Raw genomic sequence first — 23,495 nt, forward strand, 5'->3', positions numbered from 1 at the left:
GAGGGAATTTGCAGTGACAAATACGGTACAAAACTCAATACATAAGGATCAGTATCGGTTGTTGTTGGCACAAAATGCGTTCAAGTGTCTTGCTTTTCGAGAGCTGCCTCTCCTCCTTTAACCTCGAGTAAAAGTAAACATACGTGTCGATGTACAGTGCAGTTTAAATACAGTAAAAAAAAAGAGCCATGGGTGAAGAGAAGTACAGCACGACAGCATGCTACTGCAACCGCTTCTAGATTGAGCTCCTCGAGGCCATAAAACCAGCAACGCAGTTTCATTAGAGTCACCTGATGTTGTTTCAGTTTACGGCTGCCTCGTTGCATAATCTGTCAGTGTTTCTCGATTGTCAACTGAATTGACGCCTCGTTTCAGCGGTTGGCTAACCTCTTTAGTCTGTTGTACATTTCAGGCAAGTGGCTGCCAGCTTTAACGGTAGCTTACCGGTAATTCATATTTCGTTTCATGCCCCTGTGTTGCTCAACAATAATGTGAACGCTTTATTTCAGTTCAGTCAGACAACTCACAAATAGATTAAACAATATTTATTGCAGAATGAGTAATGAGTGTGCATATGATATTTGACTTGGCGTTCGGCTCTGCTGGATTTCTCCCTGCTCGGCATGATTAAGCAACATCATAAAACATAAGAGCAGGGAGATAGATATACAATAACCCCCCCATGGGGAGCATAGATAGCAGAGCCCACCGGTGGTGCTGGGGTGGTGGTGGGAGAAAACATCACATACAACCGGGAACCATGAGCAGAGGAAGGCAGGAAGAGCATGGAGTCTAGTGAGCTTAAGTAGCCTGCCCAATTAGTCAGCTGACTGCCGCATCGGCGAATGACGTGTGAGACTTGCACACACGTATACTCCCACATAGTAATGCAGCATGTTAACCCCTTGAGCATAGTATGGGCCTTTGAGCATGGCAAGAACCTCCCTTGAGGTTGACTGACTGAACTGACTCCGCCGCTCCGCAAGCTGCGTTTGATTTGTAAATGCATAATTAGTATTTTCTTTTTAAACACCACGTGTCGCAAGGGTCGTGCAAGGAAGCATAAATTTGTCTTATGGAAACTGAACATCCATTTTAAACCCAGAAATAGTCAAACATTATATACATGGACAGCAGTAAATTAAAAAGAAGCAGGGGAATAAAGTGTTATTGGCACAGAACACAGTAGGCTGTCACACCCAAGATTTCTCCCATCTTGGGTTAAGCAGAATTTAATACAGTGACACCACAGTAGCGATTTAGCAAATTCAGTGGTGTGCCATTGAGTGGTTTCCTAAAGGCCATCAGTAAAGATAATTCACCTGATAAACCAACATGGCCGTACCTCCACTTTAAATGGCCTCCAGTCAGTTTTTATCAAAGCTTTTCAAGTTCAATAAAAAGTGAATTAAAAACGTGAGACATTCAAATATGTACCTACAACCAAATCCTTGTTTCTCTGTAACATTAGGGTGAGGATGAATTCGGTGGGCCAAAAAAAAAACTGCCTAGAATGTATACCAAGAACACATAGCCCTATAGTGTAAAACAACAATTAAGACCGCTCATTTTCAGTGTGTTACGGAATCTGCCACCGCATGTCAAGCACATTTTACCCTGACACAACCATGATATGGTTCGTAACGACCGGCTCTAGTATCCACAAGAGAAAAAACACAATGTACAGCAGAAACCTTTCTTTTTTTTATGTCACTTAATAAAAGTCTAAAACAACGGGACACATTGTCCAAGTAAACATAAATAAAGTTGCAAGAGAGAGATTTCAGGAGCGAGAGTTGTTATAGGGGGACACTTTGAAGAAGAAGAAGCAGCACTTGAGAAGACTGGAAAGAGAGAGACTCTGAAAGGCTGATAGACAAATAAATAAAGAATGAGAAAGAGCAAGAGAGGGAGGGAGAGAGAGAGAGAGAGACAGACAGACAGACGGACGGACGGACGGACATACAGACGGACGGACGGACATACAGACAGACGGACAGACGGACAGACAGACGGACAGACAGACTTTGGCACCTGTGCCAAACTGGCAGTGTTCTTCCAAAGATCTGAAGAGGATGGAGAGGAGGTACCAGACATGGGCGAAGAGGCGGCGCCACTATACAGAGGTAAGAGAGGAACTTTAAAGATAACGCCAATGTTTCCCCCCCCCCTCTCTTCTCTTCCACCACATCACTCCACTCCCCTCTCAAGTCCTGAGGCCTGATTCAGCTCCTGTCGGAACCTCTTCAAAGGTTTTTCTTCCCCCCCCCCCCCCCCGGTGTACCCAGAAAGGACCATGTAAGTTAAGTCTCTCCTTGGTACTTGCGTCTGTTATTACAGGTGAAATCTTGATTCCTCTTTCTGGGTATAGTGTCATTTTTGACACGTCGAGTGTTCAGCATAAAGTAACCAGGATTAAATAAACTCGGGAGGATGTTTCTTTTACTCCGTAGGGAGCTATACTTCTGTAGAAATACATTTATGGCTCAAAAAAAAAAGAAGAAAAAAAAAAAAGTTTGCTTGGTTCGTTTCAGTTTCGGCATCGCCCCACAAGATCCCTTTTTTAAGTTCCTCCCGGGTGAGATCTGAAGGCTCTTAATTCGAGGTTTTCTTCCCCACAGATGCTTCCTCTTGCCTGCGCCTCGAGGTCGGTTAAGCGCGGGTCATGTGTGTGTGTGTGTGTGACGGGGTGTGTGTATGTGTGTGTGTGTGTGCCGGCAGAAGTGTGTTCGCTCATTCGTTCGTTAGTTCGTTCGTTCTCCTCGGCCCCTGCATGGGTTTCGGCAGATCGTTCTATAATAATAGGTTCTTCTCCCCCCACCAACCAGGCCAGGTATTTGGGGGATCGTTCTTCTATAGGTTCTCCCCCGGCTGGTACTGGGGCTCCGTCGAGGTGAAGTAGTCCTCGAGGAAGCCCTGCAGGTACTCGAAGGTGGGCCTCTCCTCGGCCTCCTTCCTCCAGCAGGACAGCATCAGCTCGTGCATGGAGCCGGGGCAGTCGGCCGGGCAGGGCATCCTGTAGCCGCGCTCCACCTGGTCCAGCACCTCGCGGTTCACCATGCCTAGAGAGAGAGATGGAACACAATGGATATATACATTTAGCGCGCCACCGAGTGGCGCGCTACGAGCTTGTAGGTCTGCTATTCTTTTTTTTTTTTTTATCAAAGAACGACCGATAGTTACCTGGATAAGGGACCCGTCCTTTCGTCGCCAATTCTGTCAACAGAACGCCAAATGACCAGACGTCCGACTTGATGGTGAAACGTCCATAGAGGGCCGCCTCCGGGGACGTCCACTTGATGGGAAATTTGGCTCCTGTCGCATCGAGACAAACGCAAATCATCGTTATCCCATCCTGACAGTTTTCTGAAAAAGCTGTGTTTCCATGTCAGTCGTTCTTCAATTTCTTTTTCAAAAATAGCAGACCTACAAGCTCGTAGCGTGCCACTCGGTGGCGCGCTATGAGCTTGTAGATCTGCTATTTTTCAATAGCTAAAGCACAACATAATGCTAACACCAAAAAGGGGTTCCCGCCAGGGGCGCAGATAGCATTGTAGATCTGATATTGTCAGCATGAAACCGAGTTTAAAAATTACTTATACTGGATCTCCTGTCCGTTAGTCACTTCCCAACAGTTTAAGTCTAAACTTTAGTCTAAAATTAACAATATATTTAGTCTTAGTTTTAATCATCATAGCTTCGGTTTCATTTAGCTTCCATTTTTGTTTTCATCTGTAAAAAAAAGGTAGTCAACGAAAGTGACAGTTTTCATATTGTAAACATGGTCGCCATCGTGGTTTAACGACTAGCACTTTGACAGCTCATCCATCGTATAGCTTGTTTACAAGTGAAACGGACTTTCTGTGCAGAAACTGCCTCATCAAAATAACAGCCATTTGTAATGATTAGTCAACACTAGTTTTATTTGTAAGTCTTCTTACAGGACGTTAAACATCTAATTTGAGTTCCTTTTGAATGCCTGTCAGCATTCTCTCTCTAAATCCCTGTCTCTCAGCTGGTGCGCAAATGCGCCTCCATGCCTTTGATCTACCTACCGCGCACCAAACGTTTTGACGACGCATGCGCACTGTGCGCACCGCTTGTGCCGCGCACCCCTGGACATAACAAGACATGAGTGAGAGAACAGCATACCACACACAGACATAATGCAATTTTCAAACACAGTAAAAGGAAGAAATTAAGAAAAGATGGGAGCCGTATACTACCACCAGTGTTGTTTTTGGCAGCAAATTTCTATTTTAGTTTAGTCATAGTCTTTGGACTGAAACTTAATTTAGTTTTAGTCACATTTTAGTCACCTGGAATGTCTTAGTGTTAGTCTAGTTTTAGTCGACTAAATGTCATAAGATTTTAGTCGACTAAATCTACAGTTGATTTAGTCGACTAAAATGTATTTTGGCGGGTCTTGATGCCATCGTAATGAGTGTTTTTACACGTTGCGACGCGTTGTGAGCTTGTAGATCAACTATTTTCAGCATGCAACCAAGTGTAAAATGACTTACAGTATACTGGATCTCTTGTCCACTAGTCCCTTCCTGGCATTTTAGTCTAGTTTTTATTTGTCTACGAAATTGTCAGTATATTTAGTCTTAGTTTTAGTCATCGTAGCTTTTAGTTTCATTTAGTTTCCATTTGTTTTTGTCAGTGAAAATAGGTAGTCGACGAACATTTTTCGTCTTAGTTTTAGTCGACGAAAACAACACTGACTACCACGTACCCTGTCTAGCGGTGTACTCGTTGTCCTCGATGAGCCGGGCCAGGCCGAAGTCGGCCACCTTGCACACTAGGCCTTCTCCCACCAGGATGTTGGCCGCCCGCAGGTCTCTGTGGACGTAGTTCATCCTCTCCACGTACGCCATGCCCGCCGCAATCTGGGTGGTGGAATTTTTTTCCCCCATATGTATCAGTGGTGGTGCTTAACCCATTCTGACCGGGCACCCATTTTGGTGTCAGCATCATGTTATGCTTTAGCTATTTAAAAATAGCAGATCTACAAGCTCATATCGCGCCACCGAGTGGCGCGATACGAGCTTGTAGGTCTGCTATTTTTGAAAAATCAAAGACACTTTTAGAATCTGATCTCAGGTCAGAATGGGTTAATAATGAAACTGTCAGGATGTAATAGACATTTTTAGAATCTGATCTCAGGTCAGAATGGGTTAAAAGATTTGAGGCAGATTTTCACGATTTTTCTAAAATAGCAGACCTACAAGCTCGTAGCGCGCCACTCGGTGGCGCGCTATGAGCTTGTAGATCTGCTATTTTTCAATAGCTAAAGCATAACACAATGCTAACACCAAAAAGGGGTTCCCGCCAGGGGGCGCAGATAGCATTTTATAACTGAACACGAGGAGGAGGGAAGTTCAGAATTTTTTCTCTGTGGGTTTTAGCCGAATTGCCTCTTGCAGAAATAGGGTGCCGCGTGTGAAAGGTGCTTTTTGACTAGTAGAACAGCTTCCCTCCCAAATAACGGGTTACGTTTGCGTTTTTTTTTTTACGATGAAGAATCAATGTTTATGTTTATTCAACTTTCAGCATGATCACAGGTTTAAAAAAGACGGGTGCCATTAAAAGCACTGAATTATTTCGCCGAACACAGATATAAAACTTCAAATGTAAAATGCAATAGCCTATCTAAAAATCCAAAATGGTGTAAAACTCAAATCTAAAATCCACTATCATTTAAAAGTCTGCACATATATGGGATTGGTGATTTTCTGTATCTGTATATGAAGAGTCAACTGACGGTGGCAGTAACATTAGCGTTTAACTCGCCGTCAGTTGATTCTTCATATCCATATGAGCAAAACCACCGCGGGAACATTTTGTTTATTTTTGGAACACAGTTCTTATTCCCCCCCCCCAGGTAGGATGTGTATACATTACGTCAGACTTGGGTGCTCTAATTGCACAGTGAATGCTATACGGAGGGATGGTGAGTCTCAGGCTTACCTGCGACGCCATGTCTACCAGCTGCGGCAGACGGAGCATCTTCCCCGCGTCTCCCTTGAGGAAGTCCAGTAAACTACCTGCGCAGGCAGGGAGGGATTAGAAGAGGCTTTAGAAACACTCAAGGCCTATTCATAGTCTGGATTTTCGGTGGTGAGGTGACCACCGCTCCGGTGGTGAGCTGACCACCGGAGCTGAAATAACGTTGAGCGGTGGTGAGTAAAAACAGAGAGAAGGGCTGGAGCGGTGGCGGTGGTTTGCTCTTCATCGCGGCTCGTGACGTCATGTTGTAGTTCGGTGGTCACCCCACCACCGTAAATCCAGACTATGTATGAGCCTTTAAGTACAAATCACAGAGCACCAATAAACACTGGGAAATTGGGTGTTTTAGTGTGTGGTATCCAACTTTCATGATATATAGGCTATGTTCAAATGTTCAACTATACATTGTGGTCACCGTGCTTATTTGATTTAGTTAGTTTTAGTTAGTGTGGTGGGTTAAAATTTACCACAAGTGAACTCATGCATGCACTGTAACAGGGTTTTATTTGATCGGCTACCAAGTGTCCATAAATGCATGGAATGTCTATTATTATATATGTCATCGAATACCAACTTTAGTTTTTTTCAACCAAGGTTCATGTTTTAGGTTGTTATTAGAGAAAGTAAAGGATGATTGTAAAAAAAATTCTTTCATTTGCTGTTTTCTTCTTCTTTCTGGTGTAGTAAGTCTATAATAAATAATAATAACGAAATTGACGTATCATTTTGTAAAAAAAAAATATATATATATATACACCGGTACATATTTAGCTACTTGCTTGTCAAAATAGCTAAAATCGTTAAAACGAAAGAAAACAGCAAATGAAAATAATAATAATATTAATAACACTCATCTTTTACTTTCTCAAATCGAAACCTAGAACATGAACCTTTGGTTGAAAAAAAACAAACAAAGTTGGCCTTTAAACAAAGGGCGAACATGGCGTGTTTGGAATATGATGTATGTATAGCTACACATCTGCTTCAAAGTCCGCCCCAGTCTCATTTGGCTTGAGACGCGTGCCGTGTGTGAAGTGTGAACACATGCACGCCTCTTTGATCCAGAGCACAAGGAGAGAGTTTGAAGTCTGGTGTAGCTGTATACGTTCAGTCAGACAACCACAGGCCAAATCAAATAAGACCTCAAGTTCCTCCTTTACCCCCAAGTGCTATAAACCGGCTCAACTGCAACAGACTTCTTGATGCGTGCATGTACTTCCTCATTCTCTGCACTGTAACTTGTTTGCTTAATGCGTTTTACTACAGGGATTAAAGCAAAGAAATAAAAATGTCATGAACAGTGATCAGCGTGGAAGGAGCCCCCCCCCCCCCCCCCCCCACACACACACACACACCCACACAAACTGTGTTTCATAAACAATATGTAAAATTAGGATGTTTTGGCAGATTAACCTTTTTTAACCTTTGCTTTTATGAAATATCTCAGATCATTAGTTTTCTGGGGGGAGATTCTATTTCTATTTGACCACTTCAAATACTATTTCATCTTAAAATAACTAATAACCGAACATAGGTCATCTACAAGCTTACGACGCGTCGCAGATTGCCTATGTTTTCATCATTTCAGTGACGTCACTTGAAATGATGGAACTTCTTGGATTCCATAGAAGGACATGCTGACTTCAATGGAATCCAAATGACTGAAATCGGTCGTGCATGGTGACTGAGAACTTGACTCCACGTGTATGTTATGCTGCGTTTTCGACACACGTGCCACCGCGAAGCGCTCCTCCTCCTCACCTTGGCTCATGTACTCCGTGACGATGTAGATGGGCTCCTCGGACACCACGGCGTACAGCTGCACCAGCTTCTCGTGCCTCAGCTTCTTCATGACCTGAGCCTCCTGGAGGAAGGCCTCGGGGGACATGGTGCCGGGCTTCAGGGTCTTGATGGCCACCCGCGTGGCACCGTTCCACGTGCCTGTCAAGTCAAGTCAAGTCACCTTTATTTAACACATTCTGACCTGAGGTCAGATTCATACGAGGTTTTTCCACTGGACACACACTGGTCTGACCTGAGATCAGATTCTATAAAAATGTCAGTCGTTCTTCGATTTTTCCAAAATAGCAGACCTACAAGCTCGTAGCTCGTAGCTTGTATGTCTGCTATTTTTCAATAGCTAAAGCATAACATGATGCTAACACCAAAATGGTTCCCGTTCAGAATGGGTTATTTATATAGCACATTTAACCCATTCTGACCTGAGATCAGATTCTAAAAATGTCTTCTTACATCCCGACAGTTTTCTGAAAAAAAGCTATGTTCCTATGTCAGTCGTTCTTCGATAAAATAAAAAAAAAGCAGACCTACAAGCTCGTAGCACGCCACTCGGTGGCGCGCTACGAGCTTGTAGATCTGCTATTTTTCAATAGCTAAAGCATAACATAGTGCCCAAAATGGGTTAAAAACAACAGAAGTTGACCCCAAAGTGCTTTCCATATAAAAATCACATCATAAAATACAAAATTTAAATAAACGTTTAGCGATACTTCATATAAGAAAAACACAATATAACAACATTAAACAACAAATAGCCTACTAATTACAATTACAAAAATGTTTAAAACATTTCACAGAGCTAGGAGCTGAAGGCAATGGAGAAAAGGTGAGTTTTTAGGGTTGGATTTGAAACTTTCGATGGTGGGGCTGGATTTGATATGTAGTGGGAGACTATATTCCAGAGTTTGGGGTCAATTACTGAAAAGGCCCGGTCGCCTTTGGTTTTTTGGCTCCTTGTTGGGACAGCAAGGGGCAATTGGGAGGTTGACCTGAGTACCAAGAGTGCACGGTGAACATTACTCGCTTGCTAGATCATGGGGTCCTTGAGGGGGTTCCAGGGGGTCCCAAAACGTTCTACTTTTGGTATTTCAAGTACATTTTGATGCCAAATTGCCAATATACATTTGTACTTTTACTCAAGTACATTTTGAATTCCGGACTTTCACTTGTAACGCCAGGGCTCCACTGGGCGCGTCGCGTCTCCGTCGCGTCCTGCTCGTGTCATGACAACGTCAACGTCACGCTAGAGGTGCTCCACCGCGGGCCTTTGAAAACTGCGCGTCAGCAAAAAAAATTTGTACATGACTGGACGCGTGCGTGCGTCAAAAAACGAACCGGGGCAATTTTTGAGTCACCGAACGCAGCACAACGCAACGCAACGCGGGCAGTGGAGCCACCCTCCATTGATTAAAAGGGAACATTCCCGACGTTGACGGAGACGCGACGCAGACGCGACGCAGACGCGCCCAGTGGAGCCCTGGCGTAACGGAGTAATTTCTATATTGCAGTATTGATACTTTTACTTTTACTAAATCATTTGAGTACTAGCTTGAATTCCCCACCACTGGAAATAGGCAATGGCACTGAGAGTGAGTGTGTGGAGCTATGGAGTTAATGCAGATAGCTCTTCTTCTTTACAATCAAGAGTGATAAAAAAAAGAAGCCATATAACAGACAGGCGGGAAGTGACATAAACCAACTAAGTGAAAAAAGCAGCAGTCCACAATAAAAGATGCAAGACTGCCTCAGATGCAATTTCGGGCAAAAAGCCTTCTTCAGAGCAGACTAAAAAGAAAGTGACTTTACTTTTGACCTCTGCTGAGAAGGATGTCGATATTGTCTTACACTGGATATCTATTATCTGCCGACGTCTGCGGGAATAAATCCATTGATGGAATTCTGAAGAAAAATGATGTACTGTACGTTGCTGCCAGTGTTGTTTTTGGCAGCAAATTTCTATTTAAGTTTAGTCAGTCTTTGGACTGAAACTTTTTTGTCACATTTTAGTCACCTGGAATGTCTTAGTGTTAGTCTAGTTTTAGTCGACTAAATGTCATACGATTTTAGTCGACTAAATCTACAGTTGATTTAGTCGACTAAAATGTATTTTGGCGGGTCTTGAATTCTTGATACCGTCGTAATGAGTGTTTTTACACAGAGCTTGTAGATCAGCTATTTTCAGCATGCAAGTGTAAAAATGCAGTGTAAAATGACTCTTGTCCACTAGTCCCTTCCTAACATTTCTATCTAGTTTTTATTTGTCGACAAAATTGTCAGTATATTTAGTCTTAGTTTTAGTCATCGTAGCTTAGTTTTCATTTAGTTTCCATTTGTTTTTGTCAGTGAAAATAGGTAGTCGACGACGAATGTTTTTTGTCTTAGTTTTAGTCGACGAAAACAACACTGGTTGCTGCTTTGCTTACCCATCCAGACCTCTCCGAAGCAGCCCTGCCCCAGTTTGACGTCGAGGCGAAGGGACTCCCGGGGGATCTCCCAGGCGTCCCGGGCGAGACCCTGAGTCTGTGGCCTCGCGACGGGACACACGTCCGTCAGAGCGTGACACAGTCCGTCTGAGTGCTCTGGGAAAGAGCCAAAATGAAGGACACAGAGAGAGAGACGAGGGAGTGAGAACAAAAACAAAGGGAAGAAAAAAGAATAGTCAAGACAAAAACAAGAATATGCAGGGAGAACAAGAGAGTCAGGTCAAGGACAATGCGCAACAGGGCGAGAGACACGGGGAGAGTGAGACAAAGAGAGAGACGGGGACATAAAGAGCACTGGTTCCTAAACACTGGAGTCGTGACCCATTTGTGGGTCACAGACCCATTCTTTATGGGTCCCTTTATTTTTTGTCCATTCATCCATCCATCTTCAACCGCTTATCCGTAGTCGGGTCGCGGGGGCAACAGCTCCACCAGACTGCTCCAGATGTCCCTCTCCAGAGCAACATTAGTGACTTCCTCCTTGGGGGGATCCCGAGACGTTCCAAGGCCAGTGAGTCGATGTGTTTCCTCCAACTGCGCCTTGGTCTGCCCCCGGGGGGGTCTCCTCCCAGTGGGACGTGCCTCGAGGACCTCCCTAGGGAGACGCCCGAGAGGCATCCTAACCAGATGCCCGAACCACCAAACTGGCTCCTTTCCAGGCGAAGAAGCAGCGACTCTACTCTTGTGTGACTGAACTTCTCACCTTATCTCAAATGTTGTTGTTAATTATAAAATAACATAAAATCCCCATAAAGAAAAAAAATCAATAAAGTTTTTTTTCACAGTAATTTCATGAATAAATAAAAGAAAAATCTAAGAAATTCCATAAATTAGAAAACAAATCTTTAAGAAGAAGTGAAATAACTGGTGCGGCACTAAGTGAAGCGTTGCGAGCATGTAGATCTGCTATTTTCACTAGTTTGGGTCCCGGGCAAACATCAAATTTAATTTCTAAAATGTTGGGGAACCACTGACAGAGAGAGCCATGTCCAGGAAACAGAGCCACTGACAGAGAGAGAGAGAGAGAGAGAGCCATGTCCAGGAAACCAGCCACATAGATCTGACATAGATCATAGCTAATAAGAAACTGCAGGCTTTATATTCCTGGATAGTTAGCAATAGCATGATATAATGGAAGCCATTAATACAAAAAAATATATATATATATTTTAACCCATTTAGGCATGACGTCGAAATAAAAAAAATGTCCTTATGTGCTCACGATTTTTCAAAAATAGCAGACCTACAAGTTCATAGCGTGCCACTCGGTGGCACGCTATGAGCTTGTAGATCTATTTCCCGCCCCAAAATGGGTTAAAGAAAGGAACCTGCCTAATGATGATGTCACTGGTAGGTGTCCATAGCCCTCCTATGAGACATACCGATAGCATATCTATTTTCACTACATTTGTGCAACACTCTTGTATGACGAAGTAGGGCATTCATTTACAAAACAACAAAACATATAGGCCTACAAAATATGGACATATTAGGTTTCTGCATGCCTGGCAGCTATGATATGATACAATACATGTCACGTGTGCAGGGCAAGAGGGTAGGACCCAAGAGCAGACAGCAAGGCTGAGGCAGAAGATCTCAAATGCAAGACATTTATTGACAAAAGGTTCAGGAACAGAACACACCGAGACATACAAATAATAATCCGACAAGGAACTGACAGAACAGGGGAGTATAGGCAGGGAAAAACAGGACACAGGTGAACACAACTGACAATCAACACTAGGATAGGCTAACAGGCAAACAGAACACAGGTGACTAGGGTTACCCTAATACAGGGAGGTGAGACAAGGCAGGTGACATCAAACAAGGCAGACAGGAAACACTAGGAACAAGACTACAAAATAAGAGTACACACTAAAACACACAAACTAGGAACAAGGAACACTAGAACACAGCTGAAAACGTCAGACCGTGACAATAAAAAAAGTATCCAAAAAGGAATTATGGACTTCTATGTTGCACGTGTACTGTACTCACTGCGGTAGTGGAAGACTAGCTGTTGTAGACTGGTGAACTGTACTCACTGCGGTAGTGGAAGACTAGCTGTTGTAGACTGGTGAACTGTACTCACTGCGGTAGTGGAAGACTAGCTGTTGTAGACTGGTGAACTGTACTCACTGCGGTAGTGGAAGACTAGCTGTTGTAGACTGGTGAACTGTACTCACTGCGGTAGTGGAAGACTAGCTGTTGTAGACTGGTGAACTGTACTCACTGCGGTAGTGGAAGACTAGCTGTTGTAGACTGGTGAACTGCGTGCGGGAGGTGATGTAGAAACCGCCACTGTCCAGCTTCCGGATCTTGTAATGTTTAACGTTGAGACCTTTGGTGTTGTCATAATCCAACACGGACAGGCAGTACGCCCCTGTGAGGCAAACACACGAATAAATGGTAAATGGTGCATTTATATAGCGCCTTTATCCAAGGCGCTTTACATAGATTGTGCATTACATTCACCACATTCACACACACATTCATACCCAGATGGCGGCGGAAGCCATGCAAGGCACCAACCAGCACACCGGGAGCAATTTGGGGTTCAGTGTCTTGCCCAAGGACACTTCGACATTTAGACAGGAGGGGGAGCCGGGATTCGAACCGCCGACCCACGGATCATTGGACGACCTGCTCTACCTCCTGAGCCACAGTCGCAAAGTCACAAAGTCGCAAAGTAACAAAGAAAACGGCTCCTCTGTAATCCTCATTTTAAAAGTCTTCTTGAAATACAAGACGCAAGATACAGTATGTCTCGTCGGGTATAGGGTTGGGATCTTCTTCTTCTTCTTCTTCATTTTTTATTTCAGACCCAGGAAGATCCATATCACAAACAATACAATATAACAGGAAATATAAAATAAAAATAACAACAAATAAAAAGAGATAAATAGAATGCACATATCCTTAAATACAAATACACAAACAGTATGCTGTGTACTAGTGTGTCTAAACGGGACTGTGTGCGTCGAGCCTTTGGGCTGAACCTGTAGTATCTCCACGTGACAACATGCATAGTGATCCAACTGGCACACTTGTCACATGGTTAATTAACTCTTCTTCTGACATATTATATACACACGCACGTACGCACACACACACACACACACACACACACACACACACACACACACACACACACACACACACACACACACACACACACACACACACACACACACACACACACACACACACACACACACCCCGAGGCAAACGTGCCCTACCCCAACAGTTTGCTGCCTGTACTTTTATGAGTGAGTGAGTGACATCTTTTAATCCTCCCTGTCTCTTTTTGCAACGCTTGCGTCTTTCCTATACACCCTCTGTCTCTGCGCTGTCTATTTTCCTTCTCTCCGTTTCTTAATGCCAGAGTTTCTCCAAGCGGTGGGTTGGAGCGCATACCTGGTTCGCAGACCCATTTTTAATGCGTCGCAAGTTGAACTTAAAAAAAAAAAAAAGATTTTCAACGGTCCGATGGTCCGTGTACAGATCCCAATGGCCATTGCTGCATGTCACTTCCCATGTCCTGTCAACCTACTATCCTATCCCCATGAAGGGGGGGGGGGGCTCATTCCGGCCAATCAGAATATGCGTCCTCACCTTCGTCTTCAATGTTTGTGTTAGGCAATGTTTGGCCCTCATTTATCTTTTCACATCAAAACTCCTCTCCTCCTCCTAAAGTTCTGCCTCTTCTGAAGTCTGAACGTATGATCCCAATGTTTGGCCCTCATTTTATTTTACACTCGATTGATAAATGAGGGCCTATGTGTTTACACAAACATTCAAAATTGTCCATTCATTGTCAATGGGATATAATGTTTGTGTAGGACAAAGTTTGTGCACATACACCAACAGCTGGACATAGGATGGGCTATACCGCCCCTCAAATAAATATCTATTAAAAAAGAATCACACCCGTGTGAAGTGAGGGGCGCTCTTATCATAGTACATGACGTAAAATTCTCCATTCATTGTCAATGGGAATGTAGGACGAAAATAGGCAATAGCCGATTTGCTCAGAAACATATGACGTAAATTCTCCATTCGTTGTCAATGGGAATGTAATGTCTGTGTAAGATGAGCTGAATATAGGAGGGGCTAGCGCCCCTCAAAAAACACCCCTCTAACCTCACCCCTATTACGCATGTGTGTGCCGTCCGTGCGTGCGTGACTACATGTGCGTGTGTGCGTGCCCCCTTTTGAAGAACAGAGATTTACAACCAGGGTGGGGGGGGGGGGTCCTGCACCCTCCTAGGCTGACCTAGTTCAGTGATTCAACCCCTATCCATTCACAAGCACCGGGCCGCTCCGCTGTTGGTTACATTCCTTCTCCGCCCCCACATTCCCCCCAAAAAAGAAACCCCTCCATAGAAGTCCATCCACGTCACACGGGGATTTCAAAGTGACGGCAGCAAAGCAACAGAGACAGACGCGCGGCGCGCACAGCCGCGCATAACTGTGCCTTAATTGGGCCTGGAGAACAAAGCAGTGGAATGTCCGACCCTCATTTAGAATATTAACGCTCACATCAAAACTCCTCTCATCCTCCTAAAGTTCTGCCTCTTCTGAACGTATGATCCCAGCAGCATTAGCAGAACAAGATGTTATAGCTTCCAGGCAGTGGTGGAAAGTAATTAAGTACATTTACTTAAATGCTGTACTACTACTTAAGTAGAATTAAGGGAAATGTTGTATATTAAAAAATAGAAGACCTACAAGTTCGTAGAACGCCACTCGGTGGCGCGCTACGAGCTTGTAGATCTGGTATTTTTCAATAGCTAAAGCATAACATGATGCTGACATCAAAAGGGGTTCCAGCCCCCAAAATGGGTTACATTTCGAAGCCGATACAGTACATATTGAATTCCGGACACTTGTAACAGAGTATTTCTATATTAGAGTATTGTAAGTAAAATATGTGAGCACTTTTTCCACCCCCGGCTGCTGCCAGCAGGGACCAGCCAGACTCAAAAGAACGAAGCAGGCTTCAGCCCACATGGATGGATTTCGGAGCTGCCGACAATTAAAACCTCAGTAAGATTTAAAACGAGCGAAATCAAAGATTTGCAAGTCTGTCGCCTCTCCGTGGAACTGCATTCACGACATCGTCGCAACCTTTCCATCAAATGTGGAGCGGTGCAGTTTGATTACAATCACTATGAATTTTAACCCATTTTGGGGCGGGTGTTAGCATTACGTTATGCTTTAGCAGGTCTGCTATTTTTTTTAAATCGAAGAACGACTGACATGGAAACATAGCTTTTTCAGAAAACAGTCAGGATGTAGAAGACATTTTTAGAATCTGATCTCAGGTCAGAATGGGTTAAGACATTCGCTAATTTCATCCATATTAAACAGGTTGTTCGGTGCAACTAAAGCACATCAGAACAACTCATTGGCACAATCACAGACTTCATAGTGAGGTCTCATTCACACGTATACCAAACACCAATCAAGCAAATGTTTGGTCGTTTTTTGGGGGGGGGCAATACAATGCTTTTCCAATGGGAGTCACATGAACACCAACAGCAATCTAAATGTTTGATCAAACCATGTGACTCCCATTGGAAAAGCATTGTGGTGGCCCCAAAAAAAACGACCAAACATTTCTTGATTGGTGTTTGGTACGTGTGAATGAGGCCTGAGAGTCAGCACAGTTGGCAGGACCGTCCGTGTGTTGCGTCGGCACAGTCTCTTTGTTCCCACAGTCCCAAAGTTCTCACCTTTAGTGGTCTCGCTCTCCCTCACCAGGAAAGTCCCTCTCCTGTTCTGCAGGCTCAGTAGGAGCCTCTCCGAGTCCCTCCGAGTGATCTTCCCAAAATACCACCTGCCGAAGTGGGCCAGAGAGAAGAAGAGTATGTCAGTGAGGAGCTATACCACTGAGCAGCTTGAAGCGGTTAGGTGTCACGGTCCGTGACATGTGTTATGTTTTCTAGTGTTCCTTTTAGTTGGCGTTTTACTTTTCTGTTGTTTCCCTTGAGTGATTTTATTTTGTAGTCTTGTTCCTAGTGTTTCCTGTCTGCCTTGTTTGCTGTCACCTGCCTTGTCTCACCTCCCTGTATCAGGGTAACCCTATAGTCACCTGTGTTCTGTTTGCCTCTTAGCCTATCCTAGTGTTGATATGTGTTCACCTGTGTCCTGTTTCCCCCTGCCTAATACTCCCCATGTCTTTCAGTTCCTTTGTCAGATTGTTATTGTAGTCAGCAGTGTTCTGTATGTTCCTGAGTTTTGGTAATAAAACTGGTTGCATTTGAGCTCCTCTGTCTCGACTTGACTCTCTGCGTTTGGGTCCTAACTCTCCTGCTATCGCACTGTGACATTAGGCAGGGAGAGCTGAAAGGCACCATGTGGCACATCCTAAGATGGCCCATGAGAAGAGTAAGAGAGAGAGAGAGAGAGAGAGTGGGCCTGTGTTCATATTTTGAGCGTACCGAGATTTCCCACAATTTCTACCTTACGTGTTGTTCATCATTTGGATGTGACTTTGATGTTTTCACGTCAGCTCCGAGGGGGACGACTCAAGACTCGAAGCCGTGCGTGAATTAATACACCCACGCCATGCAGCGTCCCCTCCAAAGATGAGGTCATGTCGCTGCAGGGCTGCCTCATTGGGCACACCTGTGCTCCCCCTTTGTCGTGGTATTAATTTACAATAGGCTACTGTAGGCTATACTGTATACTGAACACGGCATTAGCACCACACATGCATGCCTCGGCGACTCCAGATGTCCCGTGTTAATCAATGGTATGATAATGTGTTTTACATAATTATGTTTATCATCAATACATAGTTCAAAGTAAAAAAAAAAAACGTTATTCACTAAAACAAAACACAATAGAGTTTTAAGTAACCGATCTACACGTCGCGGCGCCACAAATTGTAAGCTCGTAGCTATTTCAGCTGTGGATACAGGTGTGCCTTAAAATGTCCAGTTGCCCATTGCCTTGCGGGCACAAAGTACAGTATCTACAATGTCTACCTCATACAGGGTAAACATCATCCTACAGTAGAGTACTTGTGTATTGTGAATTGACACTACAGTGGGACGTTGCTTTTGACGGACGGTGACAAAATAAGGGGCTGTGAGAGAGAAAGACAGAGGTAATGTACTCTTCTGCCTGAATGGAGTCGGAGGGAGCCACGTAGTTGCTGGGGATGTAGCCACTCTCTCCTGTCGTCAGGGAGCGGGCCAGCCACCAATCCCCTTCCCTAAAACATGGGGGGGGGGGGGGGGGGAGAGAGAGAGAGAGAGAGAGAGAGAGACAGAGAGAGAGATGACAACCTTGATGACACAAATTGACCGGGACAGCCAGCCATAACATCTTTCGGCTCATTCAGAGGTCTAACAATTTATTCCCCCTTTGAGAGACATGACACACACACACACACACACACACACACACACACACACACACACACACACACACACACACACACACACACGCGCGTGCACACACACACACACACACACACACGCACACACACACACACACACACACACACACACACACACACACACACTACACACACACCCCCCCAAGTACCTGTGCGACTTTTACTGCATTTTTTTATGAAGTGTTAGTCGTACTAACCTGAAGCTGTACTTTCTCCTGGGAGAAACCATGAAGCATTGAGAAAGAGAGAGATAACAGAGACAGCGGACACATCAAAACACAGCAGAGAGACACATCAAGCCACGCTGCAAAGAAAAGACCAGTAGCGGTTCTCAAGCATTTTCATGTCCAGGACATTTTGCATACGGCCCCCTATCTGAAATGATTTTGTGACGGCGGGAACTCCAATAACCCATTTTGACCTGGGATCAGATTCTAAAAATGTCTTCTACATCCTGACAGTTTTCTGAAAAAGCTATGTTTCTATGTCAGTCGTTCTTTGATTTTTTTTAAATAACAGACCTACTATTTTTTCAATAGCTAAAGCTAATGCTAACACCAAAAGGGGTTCCCGCCCCAAAATGGGATAAGAGAAGATTTGTGAACACGTGAGCTTGTAGGTCAGGTATTTTCAATTAGGCCAAGTATAAAATAGTAGTTATAAAAGTGTTTAAACTGTATTTTTTATGCTATATTAAAGATGGGAGTAATTATTTTCCACCCCAAAACATAATAATCAGGTATTATTATTATATAAGGTGGAAGAATTGTTTCCAAAAAAAGTGTACAGTATTTGTTAAAATGTCGTTTTTATGTGGACTTGTTCATTAAGTATATGCCTGGTTTGCCTGGTGGTGGGTGGTGATCCACCTGAACTGAAGCGCCCACCCACAGCTGTTGTTACTGTATATGATAAAGGGGGAGGGGTTAGGCGAGCGGGTGATATTGTGATGACACTATATCACTGTTAAGTTTCATTGGCACGTTTGACTGTCAAGGTTTCAGCCTCCAGGAAGAAACCCTAAAGAAAAAGGGAAGACGTTGACTCATTGCACATTATAACAACCACACCAAGGGGCCTAATGAAGTACTGTCGCCTCATAAACACATGACATAACAACCACACCAAGGGGCCTAATGAAGTACTGTCACCTCATAAACACATGACATAACAACCACACCAAGGGGCCTAATGAAGTACTGTCGCCTCATAAACACATGACATAACAACCACACCAAGGGGCCTAATGAAGTACTGTCGCCTCATAAACACATGACATAACAACCACACCAAGGGGCCTAATGAAGTACTGTCGCCTCATAAACACATGACATAACAACCACACCAAGGGGCCTAATGAAGTACTGTCGCCTCATAAACACATGACATAACAACCACACCAAGGGGCCTAATGAAGTACTGTCGCCTCATAAACACATGACATAACAACCACACCAAGGGGCCTAATGAAGTACTGTCGCCTCATAAACACATGACATAACAACCACACCAAGGGGCCTAATGAAGTACTGTCGCCTCATAAACACATGACATAACAACCACACCAAGGGGCCTAATGAAGTACTGTCGCCTCATAAACACATGACATAACAACCACACCAAGGGGCCTAATGAAGTACTGTCGCCTCATAAACACATGACATAACAACCACACCAAGGGGCCTAATGAAGTACTGTCGCCTCATAAACACATGACATAACAACCACACCAAGGGGCCTAATGAAGTACTGTCGCCTCATAAACACATGACATAACAACCACACCAAGGGGCCTAATGAAGTACTGTCGCCTCATAAACACATGACATAACAACCACACCAAGGGGCCTAATGAAGTACTGTCGCCATATAAACACATGACATAACAACCACACCAAGGGGCCTAATGAAGTACTGTCACCTCATAAACACATGACATAACAACCACACCAAGGGGCCTAATGAAGTACTGTCGCCTCATAAACACATGACATAACAACCACACCAAGGGGCCTAATGAAGTACTGTCGCCTCATAAACACATGACATAACAACCACACCAAGGGGCCTAATGAAGTACTGTCGCCTCATAAACACATGACATAACAACCACACCAAGGGGTCTAATGAAGTACTGTCACCTCATAAACACATGACATAACAACCACACCAAGGGGCCTAATGAAGTACTGTCGCCTCATAAACACATGACATAACAACCACACCAAGGGGCCTAATGAAGTACTGTCGCCTCATAAACACATGACATAACAACCACACCAAGGGGCCTAATGAAGTACTGTCGCCTCATAAACACATGACATAACAACCACACCAAGGGGCCTAATGAAGTACTGTCGCCTCATAAACACATGACATAACAACCACACCAAGGGGCCTAATGAAGTACTGTCGCCTCATAAACACATGACATAACAACCACACCAAGGGGCCTAATGAAGTACTGTCGCCTCATAAACACATGACATAACAACCACACCAAGGGGCCTAATGAAGTACTGTCGCCTCATAAACACATGACATAACAACCACACCAAGGGGCCTAATGAAGTACTGTCGCCTCATAAACACATGACATAACAACCACACCAAGGGGCCTAATGAAGTACTGTCGCCTCATAAACACATGACATAACAACCACACCAAGGGGCTTAATGAAGTACTGTCGCCTCATAAACACATGAAAAACAGGAAAAAATAGAAAAATGTATATTTGACTAAGTTAGCTGGGGACCCCCGAGAGTCCCAGGACCACACATTGAGAACCACTGGCCCAGACAGACGGCTAGAGGATCACATTATGCAGTGTATAGTGCGGCGTGGCATATCAACACAATATCACTGGCACCTTCTCTTGTGTCTGTTGCGGTATTCATCGAGAAGCGAGCTTTTCTTTATATCTGAGCGTTGTTATTCTATAAGTCCCGCCCCCTTTCAGAACGACGAGGGCACCAGGAATTAATTCCCCATGCATTTTCCCCATAGACGACGTTTCAAAAAGTCTTTACCTGTAAGCCTTGGACAAAGCCAACAGCCGAGTTGCCGAAAGGTCTTTAAATAAATACTTTTTGAAACATCTATGGGGAAAATAATGAATGGGGGTGGTTCTGAAAGGGGGCGGGACTTCGACGCTCTATAATAGTGAAATAGCTGATCTACAACGTGTCGCAATAAGCTTATTATCTTATTGAGTTATTGATTCTTTTTATAGAATCAATTAAAACGAACTGTTGTATACTCCTATTAGAAATGTGACTCACAATGTGTCACACTGCGATGCATTGTGAGACATTATTGATTCATAAAATTGGCATCCTAAAACGATGTCCTCACAACTATATAGTAACAGTGTGTGAGTGTCCGTGGGTGTGTGTGTGTGTGTGTGTGTGTGTGTCAACTCATTCAGCTCAACAAGCTTGTGTGCATGGCTGTGAACATGCGTTTCCGCATGCATCTATGAAATTGCTCATTTAGATTCATCTGCCAGCCATAGATGATGACTCTATCTGCATCTGCGCCCGTGTGAGTGTATCTGTGAGTGTGTGTGTGTGAACTGGAGCTTGACGTCTGCCATCCACACAGCGAGCATTCTTACGTGTTGTTGACAATTTGCAACCGGTCGCCTTTCTTGAAGGTCAAATCGGACGCCGTCCGTGACTCATAGTCATACAGAGCCACGAATGTGGTGACACCGCCTACGAGGAAACAGAAGAAACAAACACTCAAAACGCATGGCTTTACGGAACAAAGCTATACTTCCCCATAACATGCGCTATTAGCAGTTCAACTGCCACAAGAACACCTGGGCAATATATATTGATGTTATAATTTCAAATTATGGTGATTATGAGACTAGATATCGTCTGGGGATTGTGGATATCGTATAGCATCGTGATTTGTCTTTTCCTGGTTTTAATCACTTAAGGTACAATCTTTGATCCGACGCTTTGAGCTTGTAGATCTGCTAATTTTGCCTTTAAAAAAAAAAGTTCTAAGAGAATCGTAAAATGGAATAAAATGTAGATTAATCGCTAAAATACAATAGTATCGTCACAATATCTATATTGAGGAATTTGGTCCAACCTAATGTGATATTTGTCCATGTTGCCCAGCCCTCACTGAAATACTGGCTACTTCCACTTAAAATGTCTCTACTGTAGGCCTATACATACTGTACAGTACGTATTATCCTTCACAAGCCAACTTCCACAATATAGACCTTCATAATGGTTTCCTTTATTTAGGGTGGCGAAATCATACGCAGCAGCAGCAGCAGTTCATGAATGTGTTTGTAAAACAACTTGAACCGCCGCTCCCAGTTCTATAACACAATAATTGGCAAGAGCCTTAATGAGACATATTGACGTTTTACACAGATGGTGGTCTGATCAACCATGAAGGACAAAGTCGTCGTATTATATGGCATAACATTTCGTGCGCGAGCGTAGCTTTTCCATCTTCCACGTTCTAATGAGCCAAGCGAGCTGAAACTGGGAACTCTCCAACCATCCATCGATCCACTTAACAGGACGCACAGGAGAAACAAGCCGGCTATAAGCTGACCTGAGATCAGATTCATACGAGGTTTCCACTGGACACACACTGGTCTGATTAACCCATTCTGACCTGAGATCAGATTCTAAAAATGTCAGTCGTTCTTCGATTTTTCAAAAATAGCAGACCTACAAGCTCGTAGCGCGCCACTCGGTGGCGCGCTATGAGCTTGTAGATCTGCTATTTTTCAATAGCTAAAGCATAACATGATGCTAACACCAAAATGGGTTCCCGTTCAGAATGGGATAAGCCGGAGGACCTGATCGCTCCGCGCGGCGCTAAATTAACCTAGCCATCTGCCACGTCTAGACGCCATTACAGGCTAATGTCTTGCGGTCTAATTTCACACTTTTCTAGTCTGAAAGATGTGTTTTTCTTTCCATTAGTAGTCGTCACACAGAACAAACCCACTTCTCGTTAGACTATGACGCCCGCGATATTATATCATTGCTGTTAGGCAAACCTTTTTGGTAAATTGACTCCCTATACTTCGTCATTCAACAGTGTCATGCAAAAGTACAGAAAATAGCCACTTCACAAGCTCGCAACATGTGACATCGCGACATGTTGCTGGTAGATTGTCTGTCTGTGTGGGTTTTATAAATACTGAAGAACCAATGAAAAGTAATTAAGAACGTGTTATTTTTTCCCATTTCCAGAAAAGTAACAGTTTTGGTCATACAAGGTCTGTATGCAACGATATCGTGCACGGTTGACTTAACGTTGCCTCAGAATGTAGCTGTGGTCGGTTTCTCTGTCCCTCAACGCACACACGTTTGACTCAACCTATCTCCAGACTGACACATTCATTTCAAAATAGTTTTACCTCTAACTCATGCCAAAAAACATATAGCTTCATGCACTTTATTCAATGTTGAATGATAACTTGAACCCAAGTGTCACATGTCGCATCACATCGGCTATTTCCATTTTCGTCTGATCTTTCTAAATACACTGTTTTGGGATTTAGCAGTGGGGGAAGGGGTGTTCCCCCCACTAAAGTAGGTATTTTGGTTACCTGTCTAAATCCCTAAAACACCTCCGTTACCCGTTATATTATACAGGTGTGGTTTGGGCGTTACAATAATTAAACCAATCACCAGTCCACGTACCATTGCCTTTAAGAGATCCCTTATCCGTTGCTCGTTAGTGCTATATTGCTTCATAGCCATAGCCTATATGGCTGCCTTGAAGTCTCACTTGTGCTCAGTGA

The 23,495-nt window shown here is 43.9% G+C and overlaps 1 protein-coding gene across 1 annotated transcript in view; it reads right to left on the reverse strand.

Annotated features, from left to right (window-relative positions):
- Nucleotides 1-2,559: 2,559 nt before the first annotated feature.
- The window catches only part of LOC310863275 (proto-oncogene tyrosine-protein kinase Src-like), a 32,514-nt gene continuing 11,578 nt past the window's right edge, over nucleotides 2,560-23,495 (reverse strand). Inside the window, exons 3-12 of the mRNA XM_083771488.1 lie at nucleotides 21,324-21,423; nucleotides 17,422-17,520; nucleotides 16,034-16,137; nucleotides 12,529-12,678; nucleotides 10,236-10,391; nucleotides 7,774-7,953; nucleotides 5,974-6,050; nucleotides 4,739-4,892; nucleotides 3,184-3,315; nucleotides 2,560-3,062 (exon numbers count right to left, since the gene is read on the reverse strand). Of these exons, the coding sequence (XP_083627614.1) occupies nucleotides 2,854-3,062; nucleotides 3,184-3,315; nucleotides 4,739-4,892; nucleotides 5,974-6,050; nucleotides 7,774-7,953; nucleotides 10,236-10,391; nucleotides 12,529-12,678; nucleotides 16,034-16,137; nucleotides 17,422-17,520; nucleotides 21,324-21,423 (1,361 nt within the window). The 3' untranslated portion in view covers nucleotides 2,560-2,853. The remainder of the gene's footprint in view (nucleotides 3,063-3,183; nucleotides 3,316-4,738; nucleotides 4,893-5,973; nucleotides 6,051-7,773; nucleotides 7,954-10,235; nucleotides 10,392-12,528; nucleotides 12,679-16,033; nucleotides 16,138-17,421; nucleotides 17,521-21,323; nucleotides 21,424-23,495) is intronic.

The sequence above is a fragment of the Protomyctophum parallelum genome (genome assembly GCF_964188405.1).
Source record: "Protomyctophum parallelum genome assembly, chromosome: 8".
NCBI classification, from domain to species: Eukaryota; Metazoa; Chordata; class Actinopteri; order Myctophiformes; family Myctophidae; genus Protomyctophum; species Protomyctophum parallelum.